Here is a 13879-nt window from a genome sequence, read left to right on the forward strand (position 1 = left end):
CCAAACGGGATAACAGAGGTCGCGCCGCCCAGAAGATTCCCTGAAGCTCTGCTTCTTTCAACTCGTGGCCCCACTCAAGCCACATCTAGTTGTTCCCTCGGCAAGTCCCGTGCAACTTGCTGAGCAGCGCCAAGACTCACTCTGGTGGCAGCTGATCTCAACTACATTTCTATCAATAGGTACCTCACATGGAAAGGAGTTAAGTGCTCCAACCGAAAGATAGGGAAGCTGAATGGATAAGAAAACAAGACTCCTACATATGAGGCTCACTTCAGATTAAAAGACACACACAGACTAAAAGGACGGGGATGGGAAAAGATATTGCCTTGATGGACCTAGAGGGTCTTGCGCTGAATGAAATGGGTAGGATAGAGAAAGACAAATATTGCATGATTTCACGTACATGTGGAATCTAAAGAACAAAATCAACAACAAGAAAAGCGGAAATAAACTCATAAATTCAGAAAATATTTAGAGGGATACTAGATGGGAGGGGGGTTGGGAGGATAAAAAAAGGCAAAGAGATTAAGAGGTACAAATGGATAGTTGCAGAATAGACATGGAGATGTAGAGTGTAGCATGGGAAGATGGTTAATAATGTAATAAATATGTAAGGGGGAAGAGGGTACTAGATTTAGTGGGGTGGTCAGTTTGCAAGTTATGTGGATCTCTGATCACTGTGCTATACAACTGAAACTGTATGCCAACTATAATTGAAAAAACCTCATTGACTTGTACAATGTAATTATAAGCAACTAATTGTCTATTATATTTCAATAAAGAATGGGGAAAAGAATATTCAAAAAACAAACAGAACTTTTGAAAACAAAAATACGATAGCAAAACTAAAACAATAGGAGGGTTGAAAATAAAGTTGAGTAAATCTCATGGAGAGTGGAAAAAAATAAATGGATAAGAGATGATAAAAAGTATGAAAATTAGAGAATCAGACCAATAGGTACAATGTCTGACTGACAGGAAATCTAGAAATAGACAGGAAAAATTATCTAAGAAATAATTTAAGAAAATTTCCACAAACTGAAGGCTCTAAGTATTCAGTTATAAACACCCACAAGTATTCAAGAACATGAATGAAAAAGGCTCACATCGAGGCACAACATCACAAATTTCAGAGCATTGTACACAAAGAGAAGAGCCTAACTCTTTGAAGGAGTGAAAATCACAGGTCACATATAAGGGACTGAGAACTAAATATCATCAGATTTCTCAAAGCAACCTTGGAGGTTGTAAGACAATGAAACAATGCGTTCGAAACTTTGAGAAAAATCATTTCTAATATAGAATTTCTCCCCCAGCCAAACTGTTAAGATATGGATAGAATAAAGACAATTATAGATATGTAAAGCTTCAGAAATTTTACTTCCTATCTACCCTTCTAAGAAGGTTACTAGAGGATGTGCTCCACAAAAACAAGGAAGTAACCAGTAAAGAGGAAGGGATGGGATACAAGGGAGAGACAAATAGAATCCAAAAGAAAATGGGAAAAAAAAATCTCCGGGAAAGAGCTGTGCATCAGGCCCAGAGAATTATCTGAGCCAGACTGAGACAGGAGATGGACTGCAAGAGTGATTTCCCCAAGAAAATTTGAAACTGTGGATAACTTGATGTGTTTGAATAAATTGAAGGAATAATTAAAACTCTGAAGAAGAGTTTGGGAATGAATTAGTGGTAAATATATAGGACACTGAACAAACAAAGACGTGAAATCCTTATTAAGTCCAGAGAAAGCAGAAACATCTGCAAAAAAGAAATGTAATCAAAGTATGCTGTATGCCACAACCGTGAACAGTATTTGCTTAGCAAGACTATTCTATAGTCTGACTGATTATTCTATGCAGTCAGACAATGTGCATATTGTCTGGTTATCTAACCAAAAATTATGATAATAACTAATGGGAAGATGAGTATGAGAGGAAATGAGTGCGTGTATGTATGCGTGTGTGTGTGCGTGTGTGTGTGTGTATGTGTGTGTGTATCTAATTCTTTTTTTCCATAATGGAAAGCCAATAGATAATATCTAAAGGAAAAATAAAAAAATGGTAGTGTGAGTATGTTATTAAAGATAGGGAGGTATCAGAAGAAAGAGGTAAAAAATAAAGTCGAGAAGTTTGCCTCAGGAAATATGGGATTGGGGGTGAGGAGATGAGGAACATAAAATTGCTATTTTTGCTAGACTCTTTATAGAACTATTTGACCTTTTAAACCATGAACCTGTATATCTTAAATAAAAGTAAAAATCAAATTAAAAAGTGAATAGCGGTAATGGCTTTTCCTATCTGTGAGAGGAGACATAGTGTTTGAAATAATTCACAAAGAAATCTTCATCTGGCTAGATAGCTGCTTGAGCTGTCAGCTTCTATATCTTGTTGGTTCCCCCTCACTCTTTGTGTTTTCTAAATTAGAAAGTCTTAACTCAGAATTATAGGTTGTTGGGAAGATTTGATGGATAGTTTGGGTTTTTCAGATCAAATGCAGATCCAGAAATTATGGAGAGAGTTCTCTCTAAACACTACTTTCAGTGTTTCAATGGAGGAAGAGTGCCCCAGCTTAGCGCCCCTGAAAGCTGGAAGGTTAAAGTTCTCAACGTGAAGCTGATGAAGTCACATCCTCTCTCTCTCTCTCTCTGGTGGCAATTGGCTTCTAAGCTATTTCTTCAGGTTCAGTTGCAGCATTTGGATGTAATTTGTAATATGCAAAAGGAATTTTTTTTTTCTGATGAAGAAAATCATTGGGTACTGGAAAAAGTCAAACTCTTTGCCATTGAGTCGTTTGCACCACTGTTCAGTTTTAAGAAATCCTGATGTCTGATCATTAAAAAAAATTCTAATATTTAGGCCCTGAAGTCAAAGATCCATACTATTCGAAATCCTAAATGTATTACTGAGACACAGTATGTGTATTCACAGAAATGGTTATTTAAAAAGATTTCATTCCTTCTTTTAAAACAGTGTAAACTTTTTTTTTTTTTTGATTTGTTTGCCAGCCAGAGCGATTCAGTGTAGGAAAAGAGCCTCTTGTACTCACTTTTCATTTCCACTCCATAGGCTGAGGAGACATATGCTAAGTGGCCACAATCGGTTTGTAGTCACAGTTTCCATGATGTCCCTCAGCAGCACATCAGGGTCTGGAGGCATGCTATGGACCCCCACTGTTTTCCAAGAACAAGGCATGCACTGCGTTTAGAAGCAACATGTTTCATTTGTATAGTGATCCCTTTCCTTACTGACTATGTTGCTGGAGCTTCTTCAGTACCAGTTCAACATATCTTTTCATGTTATATAGTAAAATACATATAACATAAAATTTACTACTTTAACCATTTTTAAGTATACAGTTCAGTGGCATTAAGTACATTCACAATATTGTGCAACAATCATCACTATCCATCTCTGGAACTTTTTCATCATCCCAAATTGAAACTATATAACTCCCATACTTCCCTTCCCTACTCCCTGGCAACCTCTATTCTACTTTCTGTCTCCATAAATTTGCCTATTCTAGGTATCTCATGTAAGTGAAATCACACAATTTTTTTGTGTGTGTCTAGGTTATTTTACTTAGTATAATGTTTTAAAGATTCATCCATGTTGTAGCATATATCAGAATTTCATTCATTTTTAAGGCTGAATAATATTCCATTGTGTATGGATATACCACGTTTTGTTTATTCATTCATCTGTTGATGGACGTTTGTGTTGTTTCCACCTTTTGGCTATTGTGAATAATGCTGTTGTGAACATTCATGTACAACATAACTTTTAAAGTCTATTTCATATTTTACAAATTAATCTTTAATTAAACCAGAAGTCTCTTAAAATTAAAGTCTACCAAGTATTTGTTGCTTTCTTTCTGACTGCAGTATTTATTATTGATTTTGAAGATGGTTTCATATCTTACCAGCAAGAGTGTAATTGTACTATAAGGGCGAATGATGACTCTATAGTTTTCATGTCTTTTCAAACTTTAACATGAAATTTTGACAACTTTGTACTCGAAAGCTTATTTTTTGTTTGCAGTAGAGAAAATCAATTGTTTTCTTTAACTTTCATGAGGTTGATAAGTTTTATTGGAAAATAATGTGGACGTTTTAGTAGCTTTATATTATTATTTAATAAAAATGTTAATAGCTAATAAACTGGGTACTAGGACAAAGGGTCATTGATTCAATAAAATTTAATTATAATTTTTACTATCATGCTTTCTGTTTTCTTATTTACTTTTTTATCTGCCTTCGTGAGATTATTCATATTCATTGTCCTCCTGTCTCTGACATATGGTTTCAAGCTTTATATTTACGACAGAGCCCACTCATCACTTATATTTGCAACCTTATTTCATATTGCAGGATTTATTTTTCTATTTTTACCACTATTATATTTCTGCAAACCACTTTTGAAATGCTGATTCATTCTTTTGAATTGTGGTATTAAGTAATACAACAGCGATGGTGACAAATGCAGGTTTAACGAATGTAAACAATAACTGTCAGATGACAATAAAATACACTATTTAAGATAAACTACTCCAAGTTAATCAGTATGAACTAAGTCAGTCCTTGACTGCACTGCATAACAATTCAGAAATTCTATGAAAACTATGATTAATCTTACATTTCAGATTTTTTAATTATCTGGGCATGAAATGATTGCATTGCTTTTTTTTCTGAGTTCGTTGAATGATTTAGAGGCTACTGAGAGACTTCTAGTTATCAATAGAGATCCTTAGATCACTTATCGCGAAACATTGTAAGGGATGGAGAGAGTTGAACTCTTCTGTAAAACTGAATGAGAAGAATCTGAGTTTCCAGGGACAAAACGGAAGAAAGACAGTGAGGCAGGGAGATGGAAAAGCAACTCAAAGGGACAGTTTATGAGAGGATTATGTCAGCCTCGTTTACGAAGATAGAACAGTTGAAATACTGGTAAATTGAACCAGCAATCATCAAGTTAAAATCATTAAAAATAGACTAGCAAATTTATTAATATAAACTACTGTATTAACAGATGAAAGACTATATGCTCATCTTAATATAGAAATGTTGCTTAAAAACCAATATTCAATCATCATGAAACTCTTAGCAAACCAGAAATGGAAAGAAATCTCCATAACATCATAAAGGGTAATTATGAGAATCTCATAGTCATCATGATAATAGAAATATTTGAAGTACACTCTTTAAAATCAAGAGACAAATAAAAATGCTTACTATCATAGCTTCAGCATTGTGCTGTAGGTCTTGGGCAGTTCAATAAGACAGAAAAAGTAAACAAGTGGCATAGACATTAAGGAAGAAACAAGTTCATCATCATTTGCAAATGATATGATTGTTTAAATAGAAAACGCAAGAGAATCTACAGAGAAATGTAATTTGTTAGAGTTCAGGAAGGTTGCTAGATGCAAAACCAATACATAGAAATTAATAACATTAATATGTTTTAGCAATAAAAATAAATATTCAAAAGGACAACCCAAAAGATACTGTACCTAGGGATAAGAAATTTAAGAACTTTACATAAGACAGTATAAAATGTTACAGAAGAATGTAAAAGAAGGCCTATATATAAATTGAAAGATACACCATGCTGATGTGTGGGAAGGCTTGAAATTATAAGTGAGGCAAGTTTTCCTGTGGTAATAAATAAATTCTATGCATTTACAATCAAAGTTTCAATAGAGTTCTAAGAAAAAAGCTTGAAAAATCTAACCCTCAAATTGAAATGGAGAAGAAACAGGAAGAACCTAGATAATTTTCAAGAAGGCTGAAAAGGAAAGGTGATCAACCAGGTCAAATCTTATTATAAAGCATTTAGATTGGTGCAGTGTTGACTCAGGGAGTAACAAATAACTCACTGGGAGAAACAGACTTGGATATGCATGGGAATTTGGTTCATGACAGAGGTAGTAGAAGGAATCACTTGGGAAATGATGACTTATTAAAACTGGTGTTGGGATAATCCATATGGAAAAACATTAGAAGCTTATCTCCTGTATATATGCGTGTGCATGCATGCAACACACACACACACACACACACACACACACACACACACACACACACACAAGTCTCAGAGGATGAACTAAATGCAGAAAGAAATATTATGGCTTTTAGAAGAAAATATAGGAGAATATCTTTATGGAATATTACATAACTAAAAAAATAATAAAATAATTGTTCAAAAGCATTGACTAAAGCATGCATGCAATATGGTCATTCACATAAATTTGCAAAGATACAAAACACTACTTTATGTGTGCAGGGCCAGACGCCCATTCCTCTGTTTGCCATAGCTTCAACTTCATTTCACATTTTCTTTTCCAGGTGAGGAAACATTTCTCTTTCCACTGTGCTTTTCCCTGCAACCAAATTGCTGTATTTTGTCAAATGTTTCCCCAGATTTTTGGTGTGACTAGTAATGGGTACCCTAGGGTCATCAAAGGGCTCCTTCAATGACTGTGGGAGCTCACTGGGTGGTGATGGGAAAATCTGCTCTAGTCACTGTTAACACTTTTGCATCCTCCTGCACTTTTCATTTCCTTTTGGGGTCCAATTTGATACATTGCTCTGACCCCAGTGAATTTCTAGTTTCTTTCTGAGCACAAAAAAGTATCTGTATATCAAATAGTCCCACAGCAAACAGGTAGGCAGGCAGGCAGGGAGGGGCAGGGAGCTACCTTTATCATCAGGCAACAGTGCAAAGTTAACATTTCAGAGAGGTATTATGTCAGGGAGGGGAAATTAGGGATGGGAACCACTTATGTCCAAAAGGCTGCATGTATCAAGAGCATGGTGATAGAATCAGTTTCTGATTCTTCACTGGCTACGATTTAATTTCTACTTAAAAATACACAGCGTGATCTTTGTAACTCCAGTCTATCCTAAAGTCATTTACTCTTTTCCTTTGGGCTCCCAGCAACACAGCAAACTTAAAAAAAAATCTGGAGTCTGATCATTTTCCTGAGGCCAAGGATGTTCAACATCACTCAATACCCTTCACATCAATTTCTAGAACTAGGACAAGATAAGTAGATTTTTATCTTTTATATTTTTTCTAAGTGTGTTTATAAAGGAAATTGTGTCAATAATTTAGTGAGTACAAAATCTAAAAAAAAAACTAGATTTAATAACAAGTGAGAATGAAAATTAGTAGAACTTTGGAAAACAATTTGGCAATATCTCTAAAATTAAAATTGTATGTCCCTTTGACATAGCATTTCCACTTCTAGGAATTCATCCCTCACATTCACCCATGTTATGTATACAGAGCTATGAGTGTACAGACAATAATATGGTGGTTACCAAAGGGAAAAAGGGGGTTGGGGGGAGGATAAAGGGGGTCAAATACATGGTGACGGAAGGAGACATGACCTTGGGTGGTGAATACAAAATGCAATATACAGATGATGTGTTATAGAATTGTACACTTGAAACCTATATAATCTTATTAATCTGTGTCACACAATAAATTTAATAAAACTAAAAAAATATATATATATGCGTGTTAGGATATTCACCAAAGAATTATAATGGCAGAATATGAGGATTATGTTGATTAGGAGCAACATAAATGCCTATCAATAGGATAATAGCTAAATAAATTTTGCTTCATCTATGTAAGTAAAATCTATTTAGTCAATTTCTACAAAATATCTGCTGCTGGGATTTTTATTGCGATTTCACTGAATCTATAAATGAATTTGGGCAGCACTGACATTTTAACAACAGTGAGTATTCTAATCTACGAACATGAGATATCCTTAAGTTTATTTAAATACTTTAAATTTATATATAATTTTCCCCCTCTATGGTTAATGCTTCTCATGTCCTACGTTAATCAATTTTTCTCTAACCTGAAGTCATGAAGATATTCTCCTTTGTTTTTTATTTTTCCCCTCTAAAAGCATTCTGTCTGTCTTTCACAAAGAAATTTAGAATTTAACTTACCTAGAATTTGACTCTAGTGTGGGGTGTAAAGTTAAATGTTCAATGTAATTATTCTATTGGGATTCTTAATTCTTCGGCATCATTTAATGAAGACCGCCCTTTCTCCATGTTTCCTAGTGCCATCATTGTCACAAATTCAATGCCTGCACGTGCATTGGTCTGTTTATGGGCCACCTGTTCTGTTCTACTGGTCTGATTAACCTTACACCAATGGCACACTGTTTCAATCATTAGAGCGTCATAGTAAATCCTGATATCCAGGAGCCCAACTGCTCTTCTCTCGCCTTGTTTTTCTTTCTCAAGTATCTTGGCTATAACTTACTCCTTGCATTTTCATATAAATCTTAGAGTTGGTTTGTCAAGTAGTCCAAAAAAAAAAGCCTATCGAGATTTCGATTGGGATCAAACTAAATTTATTAGTCATTTAGGGAGTCTTACAATACTGTGGCTTTGAACCCAGAAATATGTCTCCATTTATTGAATTTCCTGCAATATTACTCAATATTTTAAATAATTTTCTTCATAGAGATCTGACTCATACTTTGATAACCTTATTTCGAGATACTTGATATTTTAGAATGCCAGTGGTAATAGTATTTTAAAAAATATTTTTTCTTTTTGTTGCTGATATATATTTGTAATTAATTTATGTATATTAATTTATACCCAGCTACCTTACTATACTATGATTAATGCTAATAGTTTATCTCTAGATTATATCGGCTATTTTATGAACAGAATCATATTATCTATAAATCATGGCATCTTTAGTACTTCTTTTTTTATTCTTACGCCTTTTATATCTTTTCCTTGCCTTACTATACTGGCTAGGATTTCCTTTACAAAGTTGAATAGAACTGATAAAACGGACATCTTTGCTTTTTATTTTTTCTTCCAATTTCAAAGAAAAAGATTTCCATGTTTCAAAATTAAGTATTACGTTTGCTACTTTTTAAAAATTGCTTACCCTTTATCAGAGTACAGAGATTCCTGTCTATTTTTACTTTTCTGTAAGTTTTAAATTATGAACAGATATCAAACTTTATCAAATGATTTTTCAGCAATGATTAAGATGACCGCACGATTTTTCCCCTTTAATTTATTAATAGAAATAGAAGATATTTCCTATTATGCATGTGTTAATGTTATAGTCAGCAAAAAATTAAGAGTTAGAGGAAGAGAAAGCTCTACAGAGCTCTTGTTACTATACCAAAGGTACGTCCAGCTTGAGCTGAGGTGGGGGCACCTCTCCCAGGTGTGTTGGTGCAGAAAGTTTTTTGAAAGGCCCCACATTCTGAAATACAGAGCTTCCATTTGCAAACCTAGGGAGCTAGAATAATCTCAGAATATTAAGGTCATTTTGAAGTATATGAGCCATGATAAGTGAATCAGCTTCATTCATGTGTTATTTTCTGAATATGTTCCAGAACCATTTATTCTTATTTCTCTATCAATTTTGTGCCTACCCCTCTTTCCAAGTAGGCCTTCTCTGACCTTCATCCATGGGTGCATCTAGCAGGTAAATGCATGTGGTGGGGAACTCACATGATCAGATCACCCCAGACCAATGAAATCAGACCCTCTGGGACCGAGACCCAGGCATCGATATTTTAAAAAGTTCCCCCAGGGGGTTCCAATGCACAGCCAAGGATGAGAACCATTAATCTATAGCTCTTCAAAGCTGAAAATCATATGTGCGTTTATGAAACCAAAGCCCACAGAGAAAAGATATATGATCATTACAAAGTCAGATACCCAATTAGAACGGGCAGGATAAATAAAAGAAAAAAAAGCTGCAAAATGAAGAAGAGAAGAGGACAAAAAGGGAAGACATGAGAACAACAGAAAATCTACTCACTCCATTCTCTCTGGAAGTTCAGTTTGGGTCATGAACACACAATTGACCAAAATAGTGACTGTGATAAATGAACTGAACCACGTGAGAAGCTGTGTTAAGGAAAAGCTGAGTCACCATGTTTCCCTGTGGCATCTATGATCACCCTGACCCTGAACGATTAAATTCATAATTCCTAGCTAGGATCAGCTTTATGGTCTTGTCACTTAATAACCACTAACATTTCTGAGTGCCTACCCTGCACTGAGTACTTTGTCCATATTATTTCTAATACAACTAATCTACAAGTGGATATTATTATCGACATTTTAGAGCTAAGAAAACAGGCTGAAAAAGCTTAAATAATTTTTCCATGGTCACACAGCTAGTCAACCCTGATGTTGAGATGTGAACTCAGACTGTTTGATAATAGAACCCTAAGCAAGATGAAAGGAAACAGAATCCCCCTTCCAAAATGTCCTTCTGCCCTGAAGCCTTCATTTCACTATACAATATGGCCTGAAATTTCATCCAGCAAATGTCTCTTTTTTTCCTGTAAGACAGAATACTCCTAGGAAGTTAGAGTTAAGGGGAGGGCTACAAACTTTCATGGGAATCAGTTTAGTCAGGTTGTTTTCTTAATACAGCTAAGGTCAGGCACACTGAGTAGGTGGACTTCTGGCTAGGAATGGGGGAGGTAGCACAGGCTAGTGAACTGCTGGGTCCAGGAGAAAATTCCATGTAGGATTAGGCTGCTGTGGAGAATTCTGAATAGCCAAAGAGGAGAATCTTGGAAAGGCTGGGCAAGGGAATTTTCAAAAGGGGAAGGAAACACTGAAAAGGAAGGTGAGTGGAAGAAGGTAAATAAATGGTGGAGAAAATCCAACAGTAAATTTCTCCTACCGGACATTTTCCTTAGGACTAGCTGAGTTCTTAACAATTACTTCCTGAAGAAAAGTAAAGACTGAAGATGAACTTGACCTATGAAGAGAGGTCAAGTTCATCTTCAGAAAGACCACTCATCTTTCATAATTTTGACTTGAGCAGAATTACTTAAATCTATTTTAGTTTTCTGTAAATGCCTTTAACGTGCCCCGTTTTACAGTTACTTAGGAACACATGTATTTCAAAAAGAGAAATTCTACTAATTAAACCATCTTTTTCTATTGACTTGCAATTAAATTAGAAATGTGTTCATATGGGGAGGAAATGCTAACCCAAGGATTAATTTAAAATCGTATCCTCAATCCCATAAACCTTTAAAAGTAAAATGACATATTATACATAATATTATTTATGAAAACATAACAAATTTAATTAGAAGTATAATTTTGATGAAATAGTGCTAATAGGACTCTGAGAAATCCATACCTTGAAGAGTGTTTTTTGGAGGTACGGCTACCAAATTCATGAGATTTAAATATATAAATGCAGACTTTTGATAAGTCTGTGATCAGGAGAGCCTCAATAGCCTTTCTGACCAGTTGTGACTGTACGATGAAATTATTTACTCATAAAATCTCAAGACAAAAAGAATATTCACTGGTCAATTGATCCTTTAAAGAAATTTTATTATTAATTAGCAGTTTCTTACTTTTCTAGATTTAATTCAACCAGGATTCATGGAGAGGAGTTCATGTATTTCTTTATTTGTAATTTTATGTAATTGTATATATATATTTAAAAACCAAGGAGAGATGACATATTGAGAACATAAATTACCCTAATTTATTTCCATTAACTGCCTACTTTCTTATTGCTGATACTGCTCTAAGCAGGATGTAGGCTGGACCTCTGAGCTAGTGAGGTGACCTTAGACAATTTACTTAATGTCTGAGTGTCAGTTTCATTATCTGTAAAATGGGGGTGTTAATTCTTTCTTCAAAGGCTTCTGACCTATGAGTGTTGACACTTAGGAGATATCTAGCTAATGAGAGTCTACTATTATCATTAAATATCCTTCTATTGAATCGAGAAATCCAAGATTCAATTAAGAAAGTATACTTCCCACTGGTTAGCCATAAAGATAACGCATAGACAGGGAAGTAGAATGCAACTTCCTTAAGCTGCAGAGTTTCATGTTGAGATGGCTCTGCCAGGCTGACCAGCTCACTGGAGGCTGTCTGGCAACCCAGAGAGTGCCTCAAGTGAGAGGAGCAGCTGCTTTCACTGGAGCCTCTTAAGAGGCTGGGCACCACCCGTCAGGCAGCTGAGGCAAGGCTGTTCTTGCAAGTGAACCTCCTGGAAGCCAGAATTGAATTTGTCATTTGGAACTTCCAACTTAGACAGTCACCAGGGAAGATCCTTGGAAATCAAGCCAAAGTCTTTTTTTTTTTTTTTTTTTTTTGTATTAGTTTGGCTTGCCTTGGGGAAAACAAAACAAAACAAAGAACACCCTACACCCTAAAAGAAATTGAAGCCAGTTTCTGAAGCTACTTAAAACAACTAAGCAATTAATATAATATAGACATTTGACCAATTTGTCTCTAATCATTACATTCCTCAATGGCATGAACCTCAGACTATTGACATTTTTAACCTGCTGCTAATTTGGGTGTAACCTGGTTGGCAGTACCCCATGACCAATGTGGTCCCATTGAGACGATCTATGTTCTGCCCATTGTGGTCTGTTCTCTTTGCTGTCTGGGAGGTACTGCTCTTTTGCCTAATGAGCTGCCACTCCCTAGCATAGCTAGGGTACGGAGAACAGCTCATGCTTGTCTTATCTGCCCAAAGAAGCCTTTTACTGGTTGTTATGTTGTGGGAAGAGCAGGCCACACGCGGTGAGAATGTGCCTGGCACATTCAGCACAGCTCCCCTCATAAAGAAGACATTTTTCAAGTTGTGGATCCACAGGTGTATGTAGACTAGTCTAGGTGAACCCAAACCCACCTCTGGGTTGCACGAAGACCTCTGCCTTGGGACTGCTTTGGGTGTTGGACACATGAAAGCCACAAGCACTTTTTTCAATTTAATGATTTTAAAAAAGGATTCAGTTGGAGGAAGGCTCTATTGCTAATCTCTGAAGAAGGCACTGGACAGGAACGTAAAGCCTGATTCTAACATGTGGAAGAATCAACTATGCAAAGGATATGAGTGGACAGACACTTTGATGGCTGTTCTTCTGATCAGGTTGAAAGGACTGAATAACCACAGAGCCCGAGTGGCACTAAACCGGGAAATGGTCCTCCCTTTGTTCAGCACCATAAATGTCTAAAACAAAACAGAAAAGAAGGCGGACCTCTAGTGAGAAAATACATCCTCATGCAACCATGTGTTTGAGCATAAGTAGCATCATCTCGGGGTCATGAGCAAGAGGGCTCTGGGAACCATGGGTCAATGAGAGTCAAATGGAGAACAGAGATTTAGGAAGGATCAGGGATGATAGCCATATCCTCACCCTCTCTGCAAAACCCCAGGCCCTGTGGCTGACTATGCATCAAGACGAGCCCACTGCAAGTGCCTGATGGACAGGCAGCTGACCATGGGGTTGGTAAGATGCATCATGACATTCTGTTGCATTTAATTTCACTTCTAATTAATGGATCATCCTTGGTCCTGTGATGTTCCTTCTGTTCTCTACCTCCTAGGTCTCCCCTTTTAAACCCTCCCCTGGTTCCTTCTTCCAAGCATGTAAGGGGAGTGAGGGCTCTTGGCAGATGAAAGGAGGGAGAAAGACATTTCAGTGCCTTTATTTTCTCTACAAACCGTATTTGAGATGGCTGACTCCTGCCCCTCCCAACTCCCAAACATGCACACACCATTTTTTTTCATCTGTGTAGTACAACTAAGATACAAACAGCATAATTGTCATGGAACAGCTCTTGTTTAAACTAGTGGTTCTCAAAGTTTTTGATATGAGGACCACAAAGAGCTTTTTGTTTGTGCCATGTGTGTGTATATAATACTAGAAATTTAAAACATAGAAAAATTTAAAACATAGGACTATACAAGCATACATTCCAGTAGCTATTAGACCGATGATGTCATCTTCCATCAATACCTGTACATTCACTAGTGTATGTTCACAAACGAATGTGAGTGAAAAAGACAAATGATATCTAAAAATTATTATAAAATAA

At 36.1% G+C, this 13879-nt stretch overlaps 1 protein-coding gene across 1 annotated transcript in view; it reads right to left on the reverse strand.

Moving 5' to 3' along the window:
- Positions 1-13879, reverse strand: part of SCN10A (sodium voltage-gated channel alpha subunit 10) — a 79442-nt gene that overhangs the window by 64841 nt on the left and 722 nt on the right. Inside the window, exons 2-3 of the mRNA XM_015588509.1 lie at positions 12892-13010; positions 9822-9902 (exon numbers count right to left, since the gene is read on the reverse strand). Of these exons, the coding sequence (XP_015443995.1) occupies positions 9822-9902; positions 12892-13010 (200 nt within the window). The remainder of the gene's footprint in view (positions 1-9821; positions 9903-12891; positions 13011-13879) is intronic.

The sequence above is a fragment of the Pteropus alecto genome, unplaced genomic scaffold, assembly GCF_000325575.1.
Source record: "Pteropus alecto unplaced genomic scaffold, ASM32557v1 scaffold354, whole genome shotgun sequence".
Classification (NCBI taxonomy): domain Eukaryota; kingdom Metazoa; phylum Chordata; class Mammalia; order Chiroptera; family Pteropodidae; genus Pteropus; species Pteropus alecto.